This window comes from Tursiops truncatus, chromosome 16 (assembly GCF_011762595.2).
Source record: "Tursiops truncatus isolate mTurTru1 chromosome 16, mTurTru1.mat.Y, whole genome shotgun sequence".
Taxonomy (NCBI): domain Eukaryota; kingdom Metazoa; phylum Chordata; class Mammalia; order Artiodactyla; family Delphinidae; genus Tursiops; species Tursiops truncatus.
In genome coordinates, this window is record NC_047049.1 from 52,852,381 (window position 1) to 52,878,653 (window position 26,273).

At 42.5% G+C, this 26,273-nt stretch overlaps 1 protein-coding gene and 1 non-coding gene across 11 annotated transcripts in view; one reads left to right on the plus strand and one right to left on the minus strand.

Annotated features, from left to right (window-relative positions):
• SH2D4B (SH2 domain containing 4B) overlaps positions 1 to 26,273 on the minus strand; it is a 97,642-nt gene that overhangs the window by 52,032 nt on the left and 19,337 nt on the right. For all 10 annotated transcript variants that reach the window (XR_012326551.1, XR_012326549.1, XR_002174502.3 and 7 more), the window contains 2 exons: positions 3,999 to 4,158; positions 2,765 to 2,912 (listed from right to left, as the gene is read on the minus strand). Coding sequence is in view for 5 of the 10 variants with exons in the window: in XM_073793389.1 (XP_073649490.1) it covers positions 2,765 to 2,912; positions 3,999 to 4,158 (308 nt within the window). In the remaining 5 variants the exon portion in view is untranslated. The remainder of the gene's footprint in view (positions 1 to 2,764; positions 2,913 to 3,998; positions 4,159 to 26,273) is intronic.
• On the plus strand, positions 734 to 806 carry TRNAE-CUC (transfer RNA glutamic acid (anticodon CUC)). Its single transcript has one exon. It is a non-coding gene; the product is annotated as a tRNA-Glu (tRNA).

Sequence of the window (26,273 nt, forward strand, 5' to 3'; positions counted from 1 at the left end):
TGACTTTCGCTGTTGGAGACATATAAAAAGTATTGTTTTTCTTCCCCAGCAGATTTAAATAATCATATGCAAAATCCAACAATACAACCTAAATACCTCTCCACTGTGGCTTAGATCTGAGTTACTATTATGGAATCATATTGTTAATTTCAATCAGTGTGATAATGATTATTGTGGCTATGACAGGACATGTCCTTTTTCATGGAAGATCCTTGCTGAAGGGTTTGATCAGGAGGCAGCAAACTGAGGCTCCCAGGCCAAACCTGGCTGACATGCATTATTGAAAGTCTCACTGGACCACAGCCACACCCTTTTGTTTACATATTGTCTGTGGCTGCTTTTGTGCTACGATGGTCTGGGGGAGTAGTTGTGACAGAGGCAGACCCAAAAAGCCCAAAATATTGATTATCTGGTCCTTTACAGAAAACAGTTTGCTAACCGTTGGGTTAGAGTTACTATGTCTGCCACTTTCTCTCAAATTGTTCAGCAAAATGACAGCAACCAAAAAGTGCATACATGTATCTGTATGTGTGTGTGTGTGCCTGCATGCATGGAGAGAGAAGGAAAGAGAGTGAAAATGTGGCAAAATATTAATAATTGGTAAATTTAAGTGGATAATATATGAGTATTCATTTTATTTTTCTTTCCACTTTTCTTCAAGTTTGAATTTTTTTTTTAAATAAAGTGTTTTAGAGTAAATATTGCTTCACTTAAAAACTCAAAAGATGGGAATTCCCTGATGGTCCAGTGGTTAGGACTCCGTGCTCTCACTGCTGAGGGCCCGGGTTCAATCCCTGGTCGGGGAACTAAAATCCCACAAGCCATATGGTGCAGCCAAAAAAAAACAAACACTCAAAAGAATCTCCTAGAAAAAAATGCAACTCATAGGAAAGTTAACTAAGGAGACCAGTAACAATATATAAATATATAATAGCAATTGCAATAAGTTTAAAAATAATGAGCACAATAGCAATAAAAAATATTAAGCCTAAAATTTAATTAGGAAAGAAATGTAGGGCACCTAAATAAAACAATAAATTTTACCAAAGTCCAAAAATTAGAAGCCCACAGGTACGTATGTCATTGAGAATGTTTGGGATTGGTGGCCAGTGCATTAACAGGTGTTTAAAAAAAAACCTATATCAAAGACAAAAAAGAAGCTTTGAATAAAAGGAAGAACATACCACATGCCTGAACAAGAAGATTTACTTGTTCATATTATAAAAATGTTCATCCTCCACAAATACAGCAATAGCATTGATGCAATTCCAATAAAAACCACCACGTTGCTTTTTTGATGTTGGGGGGAGGGGGATAGTGAGAAAATATTTCAAAAGTATCTCTAACAGGAAAAAATGGATGGGATTAGCCAAGGACATTTTAGAAATGAAGAGTAATGATAGACTCTGACTTCAATAGATGGTAAAATTTATGTTAAAGCTGCATATAATTAAACAATTAAATCTGGCTCAGGAATAATCAGTCAAGGAAGAAAAATCCACGAAAAGATCCCAAAGTAAGTAAGAATCGAGGCAGCAAATCCAGTGAGAGGAGAGAGGATGGTTTACACAGTAAATGATGTTAGGATAACGGGCTAGCCATTTGGAAGAAAATAAAGTGAGAGCCATACATCATACCACACTCCAGAGTGAAGAAAAATTAAGTGCAAAGAAATGAAATAAGGAAAGATATATTAAACAATGTAGATTAGTATTTTTATAAGCTTGTGATGGCACAGATCTTTCTATGCATAAAACAAATAATAAAGAAAATGATCGATATAGTTGGCTAATAAAAATTTTAACTTTCTGTACATCCCAAACCACTATAACCAAAATTAAGAAAATAGCAACAACAACACTGAGAAAAAATATTTGCAATAGAAATGATATTAAGGGGTCAATGTCCCCATTATCTAATCATTATGGGGGGAAAAGTTTTTAAAAATTCAAAAATGAGCAAATGCCATTAATATACAATTCACAAAATAATACAATTGTTGAGATTCAGCATGATTATCATTTTTTTCTTTTTGTTTATAGTATTTTCTGAGCTTCCTATCCCCCCAAAATGTATTATTCCTGTAGGAAAAAAAAAAATCTCAAAATAGGAACCAGGAAAAAATTTTTTTCTTTTTCGGGAAACCTAAGCTTCTTGCCAGAGGACAGTAAAGCTCCTTTAACAGCTCCAAACTCTCTCAGAATGAGTAGATATGCAAGGTTACAAACAATCTCCTAACGTGGGCAAAAAATATACATTTTTCATCTCCTCGAATCCTCCAAAAATCTCAGGTAGGGTGTTGTTACTACCCTAATATTACAGACAAGAAAGTGAAGACTCAGAGAAGTTCAGCAGCCACACCCTTTTGCTTGCTAAGCTTCCTAAGGTCACACAGCAGTAAGCAATAGAGTTGGAACTGGATCCCAGGCTGGTCTGACCACAAACTCAGCTCTTTTCAGGCCTTGTTTCAGGATCCTTGGGTTGGGATGCAGAGGGATGAGTTCTGATCCTGGCTCTGTCCCCAACCACCAGTACACACAGCCTTCGCAAGTCTCTTCCCCTGTCTGACCCTGATTTCCTCATCTGTTCAAGGGGAAGTGGATTGGCCCAAATGGTGTGTCAAGTTCCTTCCTGCTCAGACATGCCAGATTTTTGTTCTCATAAAGCACTCATTAGCCAAGGACCGGTCGAAACCAGAGATCAACCCCAGGGGCCTGGGGGCTAGAACAGGTGGCCTCACACAGATGCCCAGGCACTGGCCCACCTTGAATTCTTCATGGATGCGCTCCTCCAGGATTTTGGCAGCCTTGCGGTCCTCCGTCTCCACTTTCCACTTCTCCACCAGGATCCGGGCTTTCTCATTGGCCAGAGCATCCCGGAACTTCTTGGTGATCTCTGCCTCCTTCTGTCTCCTTCCAAGAGAACACCAGCAGGTATCAGGAGGTATGGGAAACTGAAGGACCACATGCCAACAGAGCTTCAAATAAAAACCATGCGCAATCATTCTTGGTCTATCAGAACGGCAAATATCTGAGGTTCACAAAACTCAGTGTTAGCAAAGGTGGGGAGTATAAATCACCAGAATTGCTCTGGAAGCCAGAAGATAAAACCTCAGAAACCCCATTTCTCACTCAAGTTTACAAAGGTGTAGGGAAAAGCTCATCAGAGGGTTTTTATAACATAAAAAGTGGCAAACAACCCAAATGTCCCTCAACAAGACCAATAAATTGGGTTTCTCACGTAATGGGATACTATACAGTAATCTTAAATAACACTGTGGATCTATGTTAATCAATTTATGAAGGTGTGAATAAAGCAGCTTACAAAGCATGTATTGCCCAAATGCTCACCATGGTTATCTTAGGTGGTGGGTACTGAGTTGTTATTTAATTGATTCTTTACAGTTTTCAATGTTGTTTACACGTTACAATTTTATGATTAAAACACTGTCATTAAAAACTGGGGGAAAAATGTTGGAGTCAACTTCATACAAATTTCCAAGTCTGGCAAAAAATATGTCAAATGTGGTTTATGAAAGAAGTCTGACCCCCCAGTATCAGTAGGGGCTCAACTGTCCATCTTGTGTGAGAAATGGAGGTAACATGACGAGGAACAAGCAGATTTTAAAAGTGAATTCAAATTGCTCTGCTGTCCTTGGGACAACTCAGTGAGGAAAGAAGCAAAAGGATATCATACGCATTATCTCAGTAAATCCAACTACATCCATATAGAAAAGGTGTTGTGATGCCCAAACCACAGATGTGAAAACTGAGGCCCTGGATCAGCTCACCACGAATTAGTGGAGCCAGGATTTGAACCCAAAAGGTCTACCTGATGTAAGACTAGTGCTTGGGTCCCCTAATCTTAGCAGAGCTCCAAACAGCCAGCCAGCTGCCTGGCGCCCCCTCCCTCCCACCCGTAACCTATTGTCCTTAATGTGAACCCACCCCAAGCCTCCGTGTTCAGGACCCGCCCCAGTACCCATTGGCACCTCTCACCAGAGCTCCTCCGCCTCCCTCTGTGCCTGCAGCCGCGCCCTCTCTGCAATCAGCTCCTCAGAGATCTCTTCGTAGGGCTTGTCTCCAGGACCTTCTCCCATGACCCAGACCCAGACTTCGCCATCTGCCCCCAGGAGCCACTGGATGTGCTTGTCACTCGCTGCCTCACAACACAGGAAGAACAAGGAAGGAAGGAGAAACAGGTCTGAGTTGTACTGAGTCAGGAATGACCTGGGCTGGCCAGGGGTGCACAACCACCACGCCACCCTACAAAACGTGGTCATCTGCAAAGAGGATGCCAGAGAGACATTGACCTGAGTGCAGGTCCACAGCCATCTCCCTCTCCCACTCCCTCTAGGGAGCAATATGTCAGCCAAGTCAGTCTGCTGGAGCAGGTGTTCAAAGCTGGAACTGGTGTCCGAAGCCCAGAGACCCTGAAATCTTCAGCACAGAAGACATCAGGTGACAGCACTCGCTGAAGGAAGACTTGTGTCACTCCCAAGCCAAGGCAGTTAGGAGCCCGGGAGTCTTCTCTTTCTTTCTCTCTCTCTCTCTCTCTCTCTCTCTCTCTCTCTTTCTCTCTCCCTCCCTCCCTCCCTCCCTCTATCTCTCTATCTATCTATCTCTATCTCTATCTCTATCTCTGTCTCTATCTCTATCTCTATCTCTCCTGTCCATTGGCTGGAAATAAGGAATTGGAGATGGTGTCATTGCAAGATGAAGCAGCTGGCCCCTGAGTCTCCCTGACCCACATCAGCCTGTAACCTGAGCAAGAAATAAACCTGTGTTGGATTAAGTCACTGAGATTTTTCAGTTTGCCTGTTCTAACAGATTCCATTGATAACCATGACTAAAATGGAAATCTAAAGTGGCGTACTGGCTGAATCAGGAATATCAACTAAGTGTCACTGCCTTACCAGTGACGTTTAGAGGCTGAATGGCTGGAGATCCACGTGATGCAGGAGCAAAGCACCTGGTAAAGTTATCAGACACTATCACTTAAAAGGCAGACCCTCCTGCCTTCTGAACCTGTCCCCCCGCTAAGGGAAGATACTGGAAAATAGAACTTTGGTAGTGGGTTGGTTGCTAGGAGCTGTGTTTGGCAAGATGTTAAGTTCAAGGAAGAATTGAGCATTTTGCAGGTAGAAATGAAAGAGAATAAAGAGAATATAGAAATCCGGGACTTTGTAGGTTTGGAAAAGCCATCTCTTTCTAGGGCCCAAACTGCAAGAGATGGGATTTTTAAAGGTTTTGCATGAGTGGCCCAGTAAAACTTTTAAGGTGAATAAAGGGCCGTAGGACACAGATCTCTGTGATGGTCATGAGAATGTGCTCCATGGACATCCCACAACAGGGAGCATAAGTGACTGTGCACTTCAGCTCCTATGCCCTTGTGTTTGCCCAAGGCCATGCTTCCAGAGGAGGCTCCCAGCATTTGACTGAGCATGGCAGGCTGGTTCCTGGGAGACATGGGACTCCACTGACGGGCAACTCCCCGGAGGCCTTGACAAACCTTCCCTGGACTGCGTGGCTGCCTGGAACACCTCCAGCCAACCTGCCGTCCCCCTCTGCTTCACTCAAGGTCACGCCTGCACTGCCATGCCACGGCTCTCCCAGCCTGCTCCTTTTTCTCTCACAGGCATTTCCTGAACAACAGCCTTGTGTGATTTTCTCCCAACCCTGTCTCTGCCCCTCACAAGCACTCTCAGACTGCAATCTCTCACACTTATTTTTCAAAGAGCCTAACGTAGATGACCTTCAGTTGAAAGGTAGAGGCATCAGGGTGAAGAGGCAAAGAAAAACAGGCAATTTGCGAAATATGTCTAGAGAAGAATCTTCGCTGTTGCTCCCGGCACATGGAAGCAAACAGATCAGAAGCTTCCCAAGTCTCTGAGTCTGGACTAAAAAAGCCTCTGATTGTTCAAGACTTAAACAACCATTGGGCACCCAGCCTCAATGACCAGGGGGCAGGTTTCAAAGGCTATACTGGTCCAAGGAGGATGCGACCCTCAACACTCACTCTGGATGTGGCCAAGGGGCATAATGAACAAGAGGAGCCTCCAGGGCACAGACAGCATCCATTCAAGGCCATCCCTTCACTGCCAGGGCAGGGGGACCTCGCAGAGCCTGACCTGGAGGATTGCAGGATGCTATAGACTAGTGACTGAGTGGGGCTCACACTCCCCCCTTTTCCATAGCGGATATTCTGACCCTGCTCCCCCACTGTACATCGTGTCTTAAAGGTGGGCCGTGTTAGGATGACATGTCTTTTTAGCCATATCAGGACCTTAGAGTGCCTAACGCAGAACACGTGTAGACTGTGAACTTCGGGTTGATGCAGTGACCGGGTGAGACTTGCGGGCATCCCCTTAAGGAGGTGGTGAGTGTATTTATGCAGAGAAGAACAAAACAAGTGAGTAACCAGAATGACAGTTTGTGACAGTGACCACGCTATGTCCAGCACCCCAGCTCCACTCCCCGAGCCCACCAGATGACCACTTTTCTCAGGTTCCCTTCAATTCCATGGGGCCACGTGACTGAATTCTAGTCTGTGGAGCGTCAGGGGAAGTGATTTGTGCCACTTTCAGGCTGAGGCTGGTTGCAATCGGAGTGCCTTTTCCACATTCTCTCTCCCATCCCTTCAGTGGGAAATAAACGACTCCAAGATGGTGGAGCAAAAAACAGCCTGATCCATGAGTCAGTGTTCGAAAGCAAGCCAGGCAGACTGCTGCTACCTAATCCACATCAAACTGTGACCTAATCAGAAATAAACCTTCATTACGTTAACCCACTGGAATTCCAGCATTTACCTATTGCAGAAGGCAGCATTAATTCCCCCGGCATTGGTATATTTTTAGTATGTTAAAGCAATATAGTAATAGAGGAATATAAGTTTAATTATGACTGATAGAAGCAGGGAAGCAACCACTACTAGAATAGTAGAACTTCCAAATTAATAGTGGGCAAAAGTAAATAAGAGGCTTACCAATCCTGCAAAAATACTTAAAGGGAAAAGAGAAAACAACAGAAAATGTGTACTTATTATAGCAGGCACCGTCAGTTACTTCCTCTTCACCCACTCCAGCCACCTTCCTGCCTTACTAAAAACCCCAGTTTGTTTTGGGGAGTAACAGAGATCCCTTGGTTTCAGGAGAGGCAGGTGTCTACCCCAGCCTCAAAGGACAAATAAAATTAGTCTAAACCCATCATGTAAATTTATTCTCCTTGGCAAGTAATCGATCTAGGAGTGACCAGGCATCCCCGTTCTTGACAAAGGAGATGCAGGCAGAAGTCCCAGTGACGGGGACTCATTCTGGAAACAAAAGGTGAAGACTTCTTAAGGTTGCTGACAAATACTGTTTGATTCCACTCATACAAGGGACCTAGAATAGTCAAATTCGTAGAGTCAGAAGGTACATTGGTAGATGCCAGAGGCCGGTGGAGGGGGCGGGTAGGAGGAGTGGGGAGTTAGTGTTTAAAGGGGACAGAGTTTCAGTTTAGGAAGGTGAAAAATTCAGGAGATGGATGATGGTGACAGTTGCATAACAACGTGAATGTACTTAGTGCCACCGAACTGTACAGTTAAATATGGTTAAAATAGTATGTTTTATATTATGTGACTTTTACCACAATAAAAAAAAACATTAAAAAAAAAAAAGGTGAACACTTCTTAGGAGAAGCCCCTTCACTCTTTACTCGTTTACCTCACCTCCTTCTTCCTGCGTGGAATGAAGAAGTGATGCCAGGAGCTGCTGGAGGACTTTTGCAGCCATAAGGAGAAAAGCCACATACTAAGGATGAGTAAGCAGAAGGACTGAAGGAGACGGGGCCTCGATGATCTTGCTGAGCAGCTAAACTAATCTATCCATTGCAATACACCTCCAGAATTCTTATCATTTGAGAAAAATAAGGAACTCCAAGGAATAAAGTTCTGTAGTTATTCAATGAAATGTGGTAATATAAATAAATATGAAAGATTTATTTAATTAGGCAACTATTAATCGTGCATTCTGTTACTTATGGCCAAGCACATCCCTAAATGATACAGATAACAAATGAAAAATAACACAGAATCCCTAAACCCTAAGTATATTAATTAACACAAAAATGGGAAGAGAATTAATTTCCCTATTAAAGATCTGAGACTGTCAGATGTAAATAAAAAGTAAAAGATAAACACTGCTTTGGGAAAACCCTAGATGTTCTCCTTACTGGCTGCAAATAATAATAAATCCTTCCTTGGGGGTAGTGGGATGAATTGGGAGATTGGGATTGACATATATACACTAATAAGTAAAAAATAAATAACTGATAAGAACCTGCTGTATAAAAAAAATAAAATTCAAAAAAAAAAAAGAAAGGAAAAAAGTAAAAACACACTATTTAATGTCATTAATTAAGTCATCACTTTTTGACCCTACTTCTAACAAGGCATATTTCATAGCTTCAGTGTCAATTTTCTCTTCTTTTACTAAATTAAAATTCCACTAGAATGGTCACTAAATTAAATCTCTACTGGTGAACATTCTAACCCTGTAATTCTGGGCATAAGGGTGTTTCACATGAGAGCTGTCCGTAGAAAATGCTGCCAGTTATATATATATTTTTTTTTTTTTTTTTTTTTTTTTTTTTTTTTTTGCTGTACGCGGGCCTCTCACTGTTGTGGCCTCTCCCGTTGCGGAGCACAGGCTCCGGATACGCAGGCTCAGCGGCCATGGCTCATGGGCCTAGCCGCTCTGATCTTCCCGGACTGGGGCACGAACCCGTGTCCCCTGCATCGGCAGGCGGACTCTCAACCACTGCGCCACCAGGGAAGCCCCGCCAGTTATATTTTTGAATTTAGGTTAGATAAAGTATTCCCAAGTTTTCTCCATCATGGAAAAACAATAATAATAATAATAAATCCTTCCTTCTCTTGATGGAGAAAAAAAAGTAAAATCCAATTCTGTACTATTTAAATAAAACACACATGTAAAAAAGACAAAGTTTAAAAATAAAGATCTAGTTAACAAGAGACCATACAAAGGCAAGCAAAAAGAAAGCAGAAGTGGCAATGTCAGACAAAGTAAATTCAAGGACAAATGTGTTAGACAAGACAAAAAAGTAGATTACGTAATTATAAAAGAGGCAACCCACAAAGAAGACATAACAGTTATAAAACTTTATACAACAAACAACATAGCAGACAACTGCATAAAACAAAAACTCCTAACAACACAATGAGAATTTCAAAATGTATATATACTCATGGTGGAGAGTTTTGCTATATTTATTTACGAGGCTGGTAGACCAAATAGATTTTTAAAATTAATAATATAGAGGATTTGAATAATATAGTCAACAAATTTTACTTAAGAACTACAGAACTTTACTCCTTAAACATTGACAATATACTTTTCTTCTTCTGATCTTGCAATTATGAGAAAATTTTATAGACCGCATCCTCAAATAATAATACAAAACTTAGAAATCAATGGAGTAAAATAGCCATCAAGAAAATATCTCCTAGAGGGCTTCCGGGAAGATGGCGGAAGAGTAAGACGCGGAGATCACCTTCCTCCCCACAGATACACCAGAAATACATCTACACGTGGAACAACTCCTACTGAACACTGGCAGAAGACCTCAGACCTCCCAAAAGGCAAGACACTCCCCACGTACCTGGGTAGGGCAAAAGAAAAAAGGAAAAAACAGAGACAAAAGAATAAGGACGGGTCCTGCACCAGCGGGAGGGAGCTGTGAAGGAGGAAAAGTTTCCACACACTAGGAAGCCCCTTCGCGGGCGGAGACTGCGGGAGGCAGAGGGGGGAGCTTCGAAGCCGCGGAGGAGAGCACAGCAACGGGTGCGGAGGGCAAAGCGGAGAGATTCCCGCACAGAAGATCAGGGCCTACCGGCACTCACCAGCCCGAGAGGCTTATCTACTCACCCGCCGGGGCGGGAGGGGCTGCGAGCTGAGGCTCGGGCTTCGGTCGGAGCGCAGGGAGAGGACTGGGGTTGGCGGCGTGAACACAGCCTGCAGGGGGTTAGTGCACCACGGCTAGCCGGGAGGGAGTCCGGGGAAAAGTCTGGACCTGCCGAAGAGGCAAGAGGCTTTTTCTTCCCTCTTTGTTTCCTGGTGCGCGAGGAGAGGGGATTAAGAACGCTGCTTCACGGAGCTCCAGAGACGGGCGCGAGCCGCGGCTAAAAGCGCAGACCCCAGAGACGGGCATGAGACGCTAAGGCTGCTGCTGCCGCCACCAAGAAGCCTGAGTGTGAGCACAGGTCACTATCAACACCGCCTTTCCAGGGAGCCTGTGCAGCCCGCCACTGCCAGGGTCCCGGGATCCAGGGACAACTTGGGAGAATGGGAGAACGCACGGCGCGCCTCAGGCTGGTGCGACGTCACGACGGCCTCCGTGCCCCTCCCTCCCCGCCGGCCTGAGTGAGCCGAAGCCCCTGAATCAGCGGCTCCTTTAACCTCGTCCTGCGACCTACACGCAGAGGCGGGGCCAAATCCAAAGCTGAGGCCCTGGGAGCTGTGAGAACAAAGAAGAGAAAGGGAAATCTCTCCCAGCAGCCTCAGAAGCAGCGGATTAAAGCTCCACAATCAACCTGATGTACCTGCATCTGTGGAATACATGAATAGACAACGAATCATCCCAAATTGAGGAGGTGGACTTTGAGAGCAAGATTTATGATTTTTTCCCCTTTTCCTCTTTTTGTGAGTGTGTATGTGTATGCTTCTGTGTGAGATTTTGTCTGTATAGCTTTGCTTCCACCATTTGTCCTAGGGTTCTATCCGTCCGTTTTTCTTTTCCTCAATAATTATTTTTTTATTTTAATAACTTTATTATATTTTATCTTATTTTATTTTACTTTATCTTCTTTCTTTCTTTCTTTTTTCCTTCCTTCCCTCCTTCCTTCCTTCCTTCCTCCCTCCCTCCCTCCCTCCCTCCTTCCCTCCCTCCCTCCCTTCTTTCTTTCTTTCTACTTCTACTCATTCTTTCTTTCTACTTTTTCTCCCTTTTATTCTGAGCCGTGTGGCTGAAAGGCTCTTGGTGCTGTAGCCAGGAGTCAGTGCTGTGTCTCTGAGGTAGGAGAGCCAACTTCAGGACACTGGTCCACAAGAGACCTCCCAGCTCCACATAATATCAAACGGTGAAAATCTCCCAGAGAGCTCCGTCTCAACACCAGCAGCCAGCTTCACGCAACGACCAGAAAGCTACAGTACTGGACATCCTATGCCAAGCAACTAGCAAGACAGGAACACAACACCACCCATTAGCAGAGAGGCTGCCTAAAATCATAAGTCCACAGACACCCCAAAACACACCACCAGATGTGGACCTGCCCACCAGAAAGACAAGATCCAGCCTCATCCACCACAACACAGGCACTAGTCCTCTCCACCAGGAAGCCTACACAACCCACTGAACCAACATTAGCCACTGGGAACAGACACCAAAAACAATGGGAACTACAAACCTGCAGCCTGCAAAAAGGAGACTCCAAACACAGTAAGATAAGCAAAATGAGAAAACAGAAAAACACACAGCAGATGAAGGAGCAAGATAAAAACCCACCAGACCTAACAAATGAAGAGGAAATAGGCAGTCTATCTGAAAAAGAATTCAGAATAATGATAGTAAAAATGATCCAAAATCTTGGAAATAGAATGGACAAAATGCAAGAAACATTTAACAAGGACCTAGAAGAACTAAAGATGAAACAAGCAACGATGAACAACACAATAAATGAGATTAAAAATACTCTAGAAGGGATCAATAGCAGAATAACTGAGGCAGAAGAACGGATAAGTGACCTGGAAGATAAAATAGTGGAAATAACTACTGCAGAGCAAAATAAAGAAAAAAGAATGAAAAGAACTGAGGACAGTCTCAGAGACCTCTGGGATAACATTAAACGCACCAACATTCGAATTATAGGGGTTCCAGAAGAAGAAGAGAAAAAGAAAGGGACTGAGAAAATATTTGAAGAGATTATAGTTGAAAACTTCCCTAATATGGGAAAGGAAATACTTAATCAAGTCCAGGAAGCATAGAGAGTCCCATACAGTATAAATCCAAGGAGAAATACACCAAGACACATATTAATCAAACTGTCAAAAATTAAATACAAAGAAAACATATTAAAAGCAGCAAGGGAAAAACAACAAATAACATACAAGGGAATCCCCATAAGGTTAACAGCTGATCTTTCAGCAGAAACTCTGCAAGCCAGAAGGGAGTGGCAGGACATATTTAAAGTGATGAAGGAGAAAAACCTGCAACCAAGATTACTCTACCCAGCAAGGATCTCATTCAGATTTGATGGAGAAATTAAAACCTTTACAGACAAGCAAAAGCTGAGAGAGTTCAGCACCACCAAACCAGCTCTACAACAACTGCTAAAGGAACTTCTCTAGGCAAGAAACACAAGAGAAGGAAAAGACCTACAATAATGAACCCAAAACAATTAAGAAAATGGTAATAGGAACATACATATCGATAATTACCTTAAATGTAAATGGACTAAATGCTCCCACCAAAAGACACAGATTGGCTGAATGGATACAAAAAGAAGACCCATATATTTGCTGTCTACAAGAGACCCACTTCAGACCTAGAGACACATACAGACTGAAAGTAAGAGGATGGAAAGAGATATTTCATGCAAATGGAAACCAAAAGAAAGCTGGAGTAGCAATTCTCATATCAGACAAAATAGACTTTAAAATAAAGACTATTAGAAGAGACAGAGAAGTACACTACATAATGATCAAGGTATCGATCCAAGAGGAAGATATAACAATTGTAAATATTTATGCACCCAACATAGGAGCACCTCAATACATAAGGCAAATACTAACAGCCATAAAAGGGGAAATTGACAGTAATACATTCATAGTAGGGGACTTTAACACCCCACTTTCACCAATGGACAGATCATCCAAAATGAAAATAAATAAGGAAACACAAGCTTTAAATGATACATTAAACAAGGTGGACTTAATTGATATTTATAGGACATTCCATCCAAAAACAACAGAATACACATTTTTCTCAAGTGCTCATGGAACATTCTCCAGGATAGATCATATCTTGGGTCACAAGTCAAGCCTTGGTAAATTTAAGAAAATTGAAATTGTTTCAAATATCTTTTCCGACCACAACGCTATGAGACTAGATATCAATTACAGGAAAAGATCTGTAAAAAATACAAACACATGGAGGCTAAACAATACACTACTTAATAACGAAGTGATCACTGAAGAAATCAAAGAGGAAATCAAAAAATACCTAGAAACAAATGACAATGGAGCCACAACGACCCAAAATCTATGGGAGGCAGCAAAAGCAGTTCTAAGAGGGAAGTTTATAGCAATACAGTCCTACCTTAAGAAACAGGAAACCTCTCGAATAAACAACCTAACCTTGCACCTAAAGCAATTAGAGAAAGAAGAACAAAAAAACCCCAAAGTTAGCAGAAGGAAAGAAATCATAAAAATCCGATCAGAAATAAATGAAAAAGAAATGAAGGATATGATAGCAAAGATCAATAAAACTAAAAGCTGGTTCTTTGAGAAGATAAACAAAATTGATAAACCATTAGCCAGACTCATCAAGAAAAAAAGGGAGAAGACTCAAATCAATAGAATTAGAAAGGAAAAAGGAGAAGTAACAACTGACACTGCAGAAATACAAAAGATCATCAGAGATTACTACAAGCAACTCTATGACAATAAAATGGACAACCTGGAAGAAATGGACAAATTCTTAGAAATGCACAACATGCCAAGACTGAATCAGGAAGAAATAGAAAATATGAACAGACCAATCACAAGCACTGAAATTGAAACTGTGATTAAAAATCTTCCAACAAACAAAAGCCCAGGACCAGATGGCTTCACAGGTGAATTCTATCAAACATTTAGAGAAGAGCTAACACCTATCCTTCTCAAACTCTTCCAAAATATAGCAGAGGGAGGAACACTCCCAAACACATTCTACGAGGCCACCATCACCTTGATACCAAAACCAGACAAGGATGTTGCAAAGAAAAAAACTCCAGGCCAATATCACTGATGAACATAGATGCAAAAATCCTCAACAAAATACTAGCAAACAGAATCCAACAGCACATTAAAAGGATCATACCCCATGATCAAGTGGGGTTTATTCCAGGAATGCAAAGATTCTTCAATATACGCAAAACAATCAATGTGATAAACCATATTAATAAATTGAAGGAGAAAAACCATATGATCATCTCAATAGATGCAGAGAAAGCTTTCGACAAAATTCAACACCCATTTATGATAAAAACCCTGCAGAAAGTAGGCACAGAGGGAACTTTCCTCAACATAATAAAGGCCATATATGACAAACCCACGGCCAACATCATCCTCAATGGTGAAAAACTGAAAGCATTTCCACTAAGATCAGGAACAAGACAAGGTTGCCCACTCTCACCACTCTTACTCAACATAGTTTTGAAGGAAAAAGCAATATTTGCTTAAATTTTGGATATGAGTTGTGAAAGAAAAAGAGCAAGAAAACTCTAACTTTTCAGCTTAAGCAATGGAATGGATGGTCATATTACTGAAAAGAGTAACATGAAAGAAACTGCTTGGATAAATCAACATTTCTGTTCGGGCTAAATTAAGTTTGAGACGTCTATTAGACATCCAATAGGCAGTTGAATAAAACAGACTTCAGAGGAGAGGCTGGAACTAAAATATAATTTTTTGAAGGCATCAGTGTATAGATATTTAAAGCCACAAAACTGGACGAGAGCAGGTAGAGAGTGAGTGTAGACAGACAACAGGAGAGGTCGAAGGACTGAAGCCCAGCACACTCCAACACCTAGATAGGAGGAGGACCCCCAAGGAGATGAGGACAAAGAAGCCTGCGAGGCAGGAGAACAACCGAAAGACAGCAGTATCCCAGAAGCCAAGTGGAGAAAGAATTTCAGGAATTAAAGGGAGGTCAGCTGTGTCAAAGGCTACTGATGGGTCATTGGGATGAAGACTTGAGAATTGACCATTGGATTCAACAACATGGAAGTCACCAATGACCTTGACAAAGGTGGTTTTATGAGTCTGTGAAAAGGAACATTTGGACGCTTGGAAACTCTTAGAGGAAAATATAAATGCATATCATTATTACTTTGGGGAAGGGAAGAATTTCTTCTATGAGACATAAAAAAATAAACTATGAGAGACAATGTTGATATATTTGAATACAGATTAAAGCTTAAAATTTCTACACACAAAAAATGCCATAAAGACAATTAAAAATCAAGTCACCAACTGAGAGAAGATACTTGAATACACATAACTGTCAAACGATTGCACCAATTAATAAAAGCAATAGTAACAGCTAACATATACAGAAGGCTTATCTGCTAATCATGGTTCAACATATTTTACATGTATTAACTTATTAATGTCTAGAACAATCTTTCTCTACTAGGGTCCTGTGAGAGAAATAAGCCCTATAAAACATAATTTGAATGGTCATTTTTTTTTCTCAGTTCTCCCAAGAATGGAATATAGATAGTACTAGTCTAGATGCATTGTAGAAAAGCTAACTCATTGCATACAGTGTATCCTTTAAAGCATCTGTTATCAAATAATTTGCTCTCAAGACCCCTTTATATTCTTTAAAAATATTGAGTATCTCAAAGAATTTTTGTTTATGTGGGTTGTATCTATCAATATTTACCATATTCAAAATTAAAACTGAGAAAATTTTTAATATATATTTACTTAAAATAATAGCAACTTGGGACTTCCCTGGCGGTCCAATGGTTACGACTCCGTATTTCCACTGAAGGAAACGTGGGTTCAAACCCTGGTCGAGGAACTAAGATCTCACATGCCACAGGGCGTGGCCTAAAAAAAAAGTTACTTCAAAATAAAAAGTTTAAAGATTTTTAAGCAAAATAAAATTAAAACCCAGGGGCTTCCCTGGTGGCGCAGTGGTTGAGAGTCCGCCTGCTGATGCAGGGGACACGGGTTCGTGCCCGGGTCCGGGAAGATCCCACATGCCGCAGAGCGGCTAGGCCTGTGAGCCATGGCCGCTGAGCCTGCGCGTCCGGAGCCTGTGCTCCACAACGGGAGAGGCCACAACAGTGAGAGGCCCGCGTACCACAAAAAAAAAATAAAATAAAAAAAATAAAACCCATTGGTTTATTTTGCACTTTGAATGGATCTTTTACTCATGTGTGGTTTTGCAACATTCCTCATTGGTCCTTGGAAAATATTGGTTCACTGAATCAAGCAGATCTTCCAAATTTATGATATTATAAAATAAAATACCTATTTTATTTTATAATATCATAAAACTGTTTGTTAATATTACTATGAACCTCAGAGAAAAGCCTTTATGTATTGGGAATCTAATAAGTTCATTGTAGCTGATACAAGTTTTCCAAAAATTCTAATTTTTGCTTGAAACCTGGAATTTTATCACTGGAATAAATTTTATCCATTGTTTTCCTTGAAGTGACAGATTCACTTTATTCATCTGCAAATACCCAAGTCTGAAAAAAGACATAGTTTGTCAGTCTTCTTTCAAGTAAAAATGGCATTCCATGAGTAAAGAGGCTAGTTCAGCACATAACTCAAAAAATCACACAGTGCCTTTCCTCAAGACACCCATCATACTTCAGAAATGCTTTATGCATCCTTCCATTTTGTCATACAATAAAATGAATAAGGTTTACTGTTTCATCAAGCAGTGAAACCATCATTAATTTTACTGTGAGTGTATGATGATGAAAAAATACAGTCATTTCACTCCTACAAGACTGGAAAGAATAAAAAAGTGTGATGACAAATTCTGATTGTTGAAAAGGATATGGAGCAATGATAATTCTTATAAATTGTTGATGGCTGAAGGCACTGATACAACCACTTTGAAGATATTTGGCAAATATTTAGTAAAGTTGAACATGCTACTCATTATTACCAAGGAATAGCACTTCCAAGTACACACGTTGCCCAGAGAAACCTGAATAAGAAGGTTCATGGAAACATTGTCCAAAATATTAAAAATCAGGAACAACATAAATGACTAATCAAGGAAAACAGATAAATAAATTATCGTATGTTCTTATAATGCAGTACTCTATAGCAAGAAAAATAAATAGGTTTGAACAACACAAACATATCTCCTTAAAAAATGCAGAACCAATAAATTAAGTTAAATTCAGATTGCATACAGTATAATGTCATTCATATAATGATTAAGCAACCTATTGCTTACAAAATATATATTAAAGTATGGAAAAGATATAAGGATGATACATGTTGAATTTATAATAGGCTTGCTTATGGGGAAGGAGATGGGGAATGAAATTTTAGAAAGGCATTAAAATGGGTCTCAACTGTATATGATGTACTTAAATAAAAACAAAGAAGGCACTAAGTTAACACTTAATAAAGACATTATGGGTCCATAAGTACTTATTATATTATTTTCCATTTTACCTATATGTTTAAATATTTTATAATGAGATATTTTATAAGCTTTATTTTTAAAAAAAGATGTGGGACTTCCCTGGTAGTCCAGTGGTTAAGACTCCGCACTCCCAATGCAGGGGGCCCGGGTTCGATCCCTGGTCAGGGAACTAGATCCTGCATGCATGCTGTGACTAAGACCCGGCACAGCCAAATAAAATAAATAAATATTTTTTAAAATATGAAATAAAATTTTTTAAAAAGATGTAACATGAATAAACTAAGTTCTCAATCTAAGACATAAAAAGAAGAACAATAAAATAAAAGCAGGAGAAAATAATTAATGAAAAAACTAATATTAGTGAATGCAAAGCATATACATTATAAATACAACCAAACATTTGTTCTTTGAAAAATGTAATAAAGAAACCACCTAGCATGCTTAAATTAAGTTAAAACATATATATATGTTATATTTCATATATATGCCATATATATGTTTATATATATATATGGAATGTGTATACAGTATATATTATATATATGGCATTAGGAATAAGAAGACAATGTAAAACAAGAACTGATTAAAAGAGAATATCATGTGCTATTCTGTGTTAACAAATTTGAAAATATAGATATAGGTATAAATCTTCATGACCTTAAATTAGACAATGGTTTCTTAGATATGATACCAAAAGCACAAACAACAAAGAAAATATATATCAATACAATTTGGACTTCATCAAAATGTGAAATTTAAAACTTTTGTGTTTCAAAGGATGCCATCAAGAAAGTAAAAGGGCAATCCAAAGAGTGGGAGTAAATATTTACAGATCATATATCTGATAAGGAACTTGTGCCCGGAGTGTATAAAAATTCTTACAGCTCAATAATAAAAAGACAACCCGGTCTAAAAATGGGCAAAGGCTCTAAATATGCATTTCTCCAAAGAAGATATATAGATGTCCAATAAGCACAAGAAAAGATGCTCAAAATCTTTACTCATCAGCGAAATGCAAATCAAAACCACAATGACATAACACTTCACATCTCCCAGGATGGATTTAACCAAAAACATAGATAATAACAAGTACTGGTGAGAATGTGGAGAAATTGGACCTCTCATATGCTGCTGGTGGGAAGGTAAAATGGTGCGACTGCTTTGGAAGACAATCTGCCAATTCTTCAAGTTATTAAACATAAAGTTATCAAATGATCCAGCAATGCCACTCGTAGGTACACACCCAATAGAAATGAAAACATACATCCACACAAAAATTTGTACGTGAATGTTTATAGAAGCATTATTCATAATAGCCAAAAGTGAAAACAACCCAAATGTCCATTAAGAGATAAATGGACAAACAAAATGTGGTACATCCATATAATGGAATATTATTTGGCCATAAAAAAAGAATGATACTGATACATGCTACATTGTGGATGGACCTTGAAAACATTATGCTAAGTGTAAGAAGCCAGCCACAAAAGTCCAATACTTTATTATTCCACTCATATGAAAGTCCAGAATAGGGAAATCCATAGAGACATAAAGTAGATGAGCAGCGGACTTCCCTGGTGGCGCAGTGGTTAAGAATCCATCTGCCAATGCAGGGGACATGGGTTCGATCCCTGGTCCAGGAAGATCCCATATGCCACGGAGCAACTAAGCCTGCGTGCCACAGCTACTGAAGCCCGCGTGCCACAACTACTGAAGCCCGCACGCCTACAGCCCGTGCTCCGCAACAAGAGAAGCCACCATAATGAGAAGCTCGCGCATCGCAACAAAGAGTAGCCCTCGCTTGACGCAACTAGAGAAAGCCCACTCGAAGCAACGAAGACCCAGTGCAGAAAAAAAAAAAAGTAGATTAGTGGTCGCTAAGGGCTGGAGCAGGGAGAAAGGGGTCTGGCAGCTACTAGTCAAGGTGTATGGGTTTTCTTGAGGTGATGAAAATATTCCAAAATTGACTGGTGATGGCTGCACATCTCTGTGAATATATTAAAAACCATTTAGTTGTACACAATAAATGGGTGACTTGTGTACACTTTAAATGGGTGACTTGTATGGTATATGAATTATATCTCAATAAAGCTGTTTGTGACAACAAAAACTCTCCTGGTAATTTATATGATAAGGTAATTTATAGGGAAAAAAATCAGTTAGGGTATAGGGGTCTAAATAACATAGTGACCAACTTAACCTAACTGACGTCTATAGAACACTTCACACTACAGCAGAATACTTTCTTTATCAAGTGCACACAGAAACAAGGTTGACTACATTCTCAGCCATTCAATTTCAAATGTTTGAAATCAGTTATGGTATGTATTGAGAACCCGACCGTGGTGGCCAGACAATAAGCACATCTGTGAGATGATAGGATAAAAATAAATGCTCCCTGAGGTCCTGTCATTTTGAAAGGACATGAGGGAAACAGGTGTGGAAATGTACCCAAAGAATTTAAACCCCAAAGTTGAATGCAAAATCTGGTTCCAAATGCAAGAATCCTAGGAAGCTTTGCTAGTTTTTACGTGAGAAAAACCTTGAAAGCAGCGATGCTACTAGCCACTGGGAGAGATAACAGAGGGGCAGGCAGCCGCCTGCAACCTGCTGCTTCAGCCCAGCTCCCCTTAGTGGGGCTGAGACCTGGCGTCAGGTTACAGGGAGTCAGGAGATAACCAGCTGGTGGCCTTTCTCAGAAACTGCCCCTGCTGACCTCCAGGTGCAAAGGGAAGCAGTGAGGTGGACAGTTAGGGAAGGAGGGAGGTGGCAGGCATGATCACCCCTGAAGCAAGGGGAGGAAATTACACCTGGGCAGCTCAGCCCAGCATCCCCAGCTGGGGCCTTGCAACAGGCAGGAGAAGGGCTTCCCTCCAGCCAGAGCTGAGCAAAACTCCATCTGTTTAAAGAGCCCATGGGCTGTAGAAAACAAACATGGTTACCAGGGGGGAAAGGGGGAGAGGAATAAATTGGGAGATTGGGATTGACATATACACACTACTATATATAAAATAGGTAACTAATAAGGACCTACTGTATAGCACAGGGAACTCTACTCAATACTCTGTGATGACCTATATGGGAAAAGAATCTAAAAAAGAGTGGATATAAGTATAACTGATTCACTTCGCTGCACACCTGAAACTAACACAACATTGTAAACCATCCATACTCCAATAAAAATTTAAAAAATAATAATAATACACAGCCCATGGGCTTTTGGCAGCAGCCAGGAGAAAGTTGCAGGGACAGGAGAACCCCATCCCCGTGGGCCCAAGCTCCTCAGGAACCTGCAGAAAATCTGTCCCTCCACAGCCATGCAGGAGAGAGAGTATCTCTTTCTCTGGATCCCCATCAACATTACTACTAGCAAACTTCTTTAACTTTTGCTAGTATTATTGTTTTAATTTGCAGTGACGTACTGATAGTTCGCTAGTGAGGATGAACACCTTTCCACATGGTCATTGTGACTCGAAGTTGCACTCCTGTGAATGGCTTGTTCATGTCTATTCCCCACTTTTCTACTGTTTGTCTTCTGCTAACTGACTTAGGAAGTTTCTTTATTCTCTGGATACAAGTCCTTTGCCTGTTATAAATGTTGCAGATATTTTTCTCTCATTTACCTCCTGCTTTGTTCTCTTTTTAAACTCCGTTCGGTGTCTTTTATCAAGAAGATTTTTAAAATCTAGTCGTATTTATCTTTATTTTTCCTTTTATTTTTATTGCTGTATCTTATTTTAAGGACACCTTCGCTCTCCTCACTATTCTCTCATATTTTCTTTGATTACTTCTATGATTTTGTTTTTGCTTTTTCTGCACTGGTCTTTAATCACCTGGAATATGTCATTTCACCATGGGAGCAGCTGTGAGGAGGAGGAAGATGTGTGCACTGCAGTGGGGGGAACTGGAGCCCCAGCAGGCCTGGACCCGATTCTAACTCCACCTCGACTCAAACGGAGATAATAACATATTTCATTAATTTGAAGACACACACCTTAACATTTCTGAAACCAGGATGTATCTTACAAACAATGGTGTATCATGGTTTAATTTACAGCTTTCTTAGTAATATATAAAAATAGTGTGTCTTTCAAGCTATGGCATCTTAGATTTCATGAAATACAAAGGACCCAACCTCAGGTCCCTAAGGGGGTGGGATAAACAGGCACTTAAAGGGCCCAGGACAGGTCAGACACACAGGAGGCAAGGCGTTCCATCTGGGTGAGTTCTCCTTCATTCCAAAGAATGCAGCTGCTCTGAGGCTTCATTCTTCCTGCAGCCCTGGCCCTTCCCCCTTAGCTTCCAGAACCTGAGCCTTCTCTCTGGGAACCTCTCCAGGCTCCCCTACCAAAGGCCTTCAGCTGGACAAGGCCACACCTTCAGTTCTCTCCTTCTAGATACAGGATGCTCAGAGCTGACAGTTAAGGGCTCCACATAAGGCTGATCTCCCTCCAGAGCCAAGAAAACTGCACTCTCACCCCTGGGGACACCCACACCTGCTGGGCACCAAGAGCCCCACATGCTCTCATGGCAGCTTCTGCCTGGCTCCTCCCACTGCCTGCCTGGTGAGTCTGGGGCTTTGCAGCTTCTGCAAATGCCGGCACTGGAGATGGGGAGCCGTGGATGCTGGCAGAGCTGCCTCGGCCAGAACCACAGCGCCGGCCGGGGGAAGGCAGGGAGGAAAGGAAGTGAGCTGGTGGGCTGCAGAGGCCCCCAGCCAGGGCCAGCGTGGGAACTTTGCACAGTGGCTCCTTCAGTCTTACAGCCACCCAGAAAGCCCTTCCCTCTTCACGGAAGAAGGAACTGAGCTGCAGGGGAGCAGAGTGACGCCCTCAGCAATGCTGAGACTGTAACACGGAGGACCTCACTCACCAGCACTGCCGCCCCACCCTTCTGTCCACCATATGGAGGCCGAACAGGGCTGAGGAGACAGAAAGTGGGCTCTCCCCCTCAAGGTCAATTCCACACACCTGGGCAGAGCACCAACTGCGTGCCAGGCCCACACTGGGTCTCAGAGTCCAGGTGGGGGTAGTGGTCTGGCCCCTAGCCCCTCTCTCCACGCCCTCAGGGGTCCCACACCCAGCTGCACAGTCACAGCCAGGGTGGTCCCAGGCCATACACTGTGCAATTCCCCACGGACTACTCCTCCCACCCACCATAATGCCACATCTTTGCTTCACCTGTAGGAAAGGTTATCAGCACCCAAGAACCAAGAGTCTCCTTTTACTGGAGAAACTGAATTTCTTGCAATTTACCCTAAGAAGTAACCACACAAGGAGGAATGATTTGACAGACACGGGAAAAGTCCCATCCCCACCCTCATCCCTGAGACTCCAGAAAAACTGAGGTTGGCCAAGCAGTGGTGGAGCTGGGCCCATAGTCTGGGTCCCATGGGAACATTCAGGAAGAGGCTGCACAGATTCCAAGGGCATCTGCCGCCAGAGGCAGACGGAGGCAGTGAGGAAAGGAAGGAGGTGGACGTGGCTTGGCTCTTATGTGCTCCGCATGGTGGCGGGAGCTTTCCCACTTGTTGAAGAAGCTTGTTGAACCCTGCCAACAACTGCTGGGGAAGGGTTATTATTCCCATTGCACAGGTGATGTTCCAAGGTCAACCCAGTAGACCAAAGATGACAATCCAGGGGACTTGCTTCTATTCCACCAAGCTAGAGACATGTTGAAAATAGCATCAACCCAACCAAAAGGTGGAGAAGTGATCTGTGACACTGTCATTTCCCACCCTTGAGCCCCTCAGGAAATGAGCTAATGGAGCATCCCTTCGGGTGTGGAAGTCTGGAAGAGCAGGCAGGATCTGAGAGCTGCAGTGCCTATCTACAGGTGACGGACACTAGGACACCTCTCTGGGGTCAGCTGGATGGCCTGGTGTCACCACAGATACACTTCTCATGACGTTCCTCTTGCCTGACTCCAGGGCTCTCGCTGGGAAGCTGGCAGCACCCCCATTGCTCATCTGTTGCCTTCACTGGTCCCTCGGACACACACTCAGCCCCAATTTACCAAGTATCATGCCACAGGGGACTTTTTACCTCTTGTCTACCTTGCACAGGACTCTGGACACCCTCCTGCACCGCCAGACACCTCTTTTTCTCTCCCCATCACATATACTCTGTGAAAAAGATCATTCTCCCTCCCCAAAGAATTGTTCTTTGAATATTTGCATATGGACAGGAAACATCTTCTTGACAGAAGGGATGGGACACTACTGGTGGATAATCCGGAACCGTAAGAAAACAGGGGGGCTAGATTCCCCAGCCCCCGCCCCGCATGGCACTGTCCTAGAAGCACTGTTCCACTGTGCCCAGGAAAGGGGCCATGAGCAACAGCTCCAAAGAGCTACAGTCCAGAAATCCAGGGCATCCATGCCCCTGATTCCCCAATGTTCCTACACAGTCACCACCCTCTAAGTGGATCTACTGGAAAACTGTTGGAACTAACAGAAAAATTCACAAAGGGAGCTGAAGAAAATCAGCATGCCTACCACCATATGACAGCAAGAACAGGGACGGTGCAGGACACAACTTCAAATGTGGATTTCCCTTGATGTTTAATAACTTCTGTGTGACATGCTGAGAATCCGAACAGCAAGGGGTGTGCTGCTGGGTTGGCCAAAGCATTCGTACAAGGGGGCAAAGGGGGAATGAAATGTTTCTCACTTTCCCCTCGGAGGGAAAAATGTGGGGTACGAGTAATACAAAGTGGAGTTAGTGTCCAAGTAATTACTGTTATTATGATTTGATTATGAAACCACCATTGGCATAAAAAAATGTCTTGAAAGATAAGTAAACAAAAAAATCTAAAATTCTTGATTATGCTAACAAAATCATGGAGACGGATATTAAAATATCCTTAAGTTTCTCATCTTCAGTAGATAATGTTTCATTCCTGATACAGGTAAAGAAAATGGGTTCAACTCTATCTTTAAAATAAGTTCTAAACTAACATATGCTATTTAATATACATGTTTCAATAGACTCCCTTAAAATAAAATGGTATCAAAAGGTGGAGTGAGGGGGAAGAAAAGATACAGGGAAATGTACACTAAGTGGATGCAAAGGAAAAAAGTAGCATTGGTCAAACTAAAATCTAAGTCAAAATCCTAAAACAAGAAATGAAAAAGAAATGAGTTGTAAGTACGAATGACAAGGTGACAGAATTGCCATTACTTACATATTATAGATTGTAGTTCAGCTTCTACAATATATCCCAAAACACAAGTATACTGGGATTTTTAGACTTTTACTGAAGATTTTCAAGGTCTAGGGAAGGGGTCACACTGCGCAGCTCACAGTCTTCTACTCAAAAGGGAAATCCTTTGATACCCGTCTCTTCTATCAAGCCCCACTGACACACCACGCATGCAACGGTCTTAGCAGCTCCCTGCCCACGGCTGCCCCCCAACCGTATCCCTCAGCCTTGTTCCAGACGCTGGGATGGAGGCAAAGCAGCCGCAGCCATGGTGTCACGGCACGTGCAGACTAACGGAGGAGACAGACCATAAACAGGCAAACAGATACATGAAAAAAGAGGAAGATGACGACCACAAAGGCAAATTCACAGAGACAGAAAACACATCAGTGGTTGCCAGGCGCTGGGGGAGGAGAGGATGCAGAGGGACCGTTGAAAGGTTACGGGCTTTCCTTCTGGGGTGATGGAAATGATAGAGGTGGTGGTTGCACAACATTTTGAATGTACTAAATGTCACTGGATCGCACGCTTTAAAATGGTTCAAATGGTAAATTTTATGTTGTGTTTTCTTACCACAAACAAACAACAACAAAAAACACGATACTTTCAGATGTGGTAAGTGCTTTGAAGGGAATCAGGCCAGATGTTGTAAGAGAGAGAGACTGGGGTGGGGTCCTTGAGAGCAGGTAGTTAGTGAAGAGCTCAACATTTAACTGAGAAACGAATGAGGGGGAGGACCCAGCCTCATGAGGATTTGGGAAAAGAGCATTCCACACAGAGGGACCCAAAAGGGTGGAAATCGGGTTGGAAAGTAGGCAGAGGCACCCGAAAAGCATTCGTGTTTCTTTGAGTGCAGTGGACGCCACGGAGGCAGGGAGATGCCTGAGCTAATCAGTGTGTTAAAAGGACACTTTGGCTGCTCTGGGGAGAAAAGTCATAGGACGTGAGCCTGAGGCAGGAGACCACTGAGAACATGGGTGCACCGGGAATGTCTGCAGGCAAGTACTGCTTCCCACACCCGGAAAGGAAACACACCGAGGCTAGGAGGGCCTGGGCCCAGCGGGCAAGGTTGCCGTGGTTACTGGATGGTTCCCAGGAAACAGAGAGAAGGCAGATGCCCAGTGAGAAGGACTGTGTCACACAGCTTTCATTAGAGCATGGACCAAGCCCCACCTGGGCACCCAGTCCAGGGCAGACGCCCAGCGGGAGTGGCTGAGAGCCGAGACAGGATGCTGGATCGGGTGTCTCCCTCCCGCCCCAGGTCAGGGCTGCTTGGAGCGCCACAGGCTGGGCTGGCAGAGAGAGGCGGGCCTAGCAGGTGGGAGGTGCCTCTTGACCCCAGCTGTGGGGAATGGAAGCAGTGAGGGCTGGACAGCTGGACTTAGAGCCCTCCACTGGCTGGACTGGGGCAGGCACGGGGCTGGCTGTGAGGGTGAGAATAAGGCACCTCTGTGAGGCTGCAGGTTTGGTTTGTGGCGTGGCCAGTGTCAGCCACGTTAGAGAAGAAAGCAGGAAGGAGGGTGGGGAAAGAGGTCTTGTTCCCAGGCAGATGACGTCCAGATGGATAAGAAGATGGTCACCGAGGAACCAATTTAACACTGACAGAGACTGCCAATCACAGCAGAG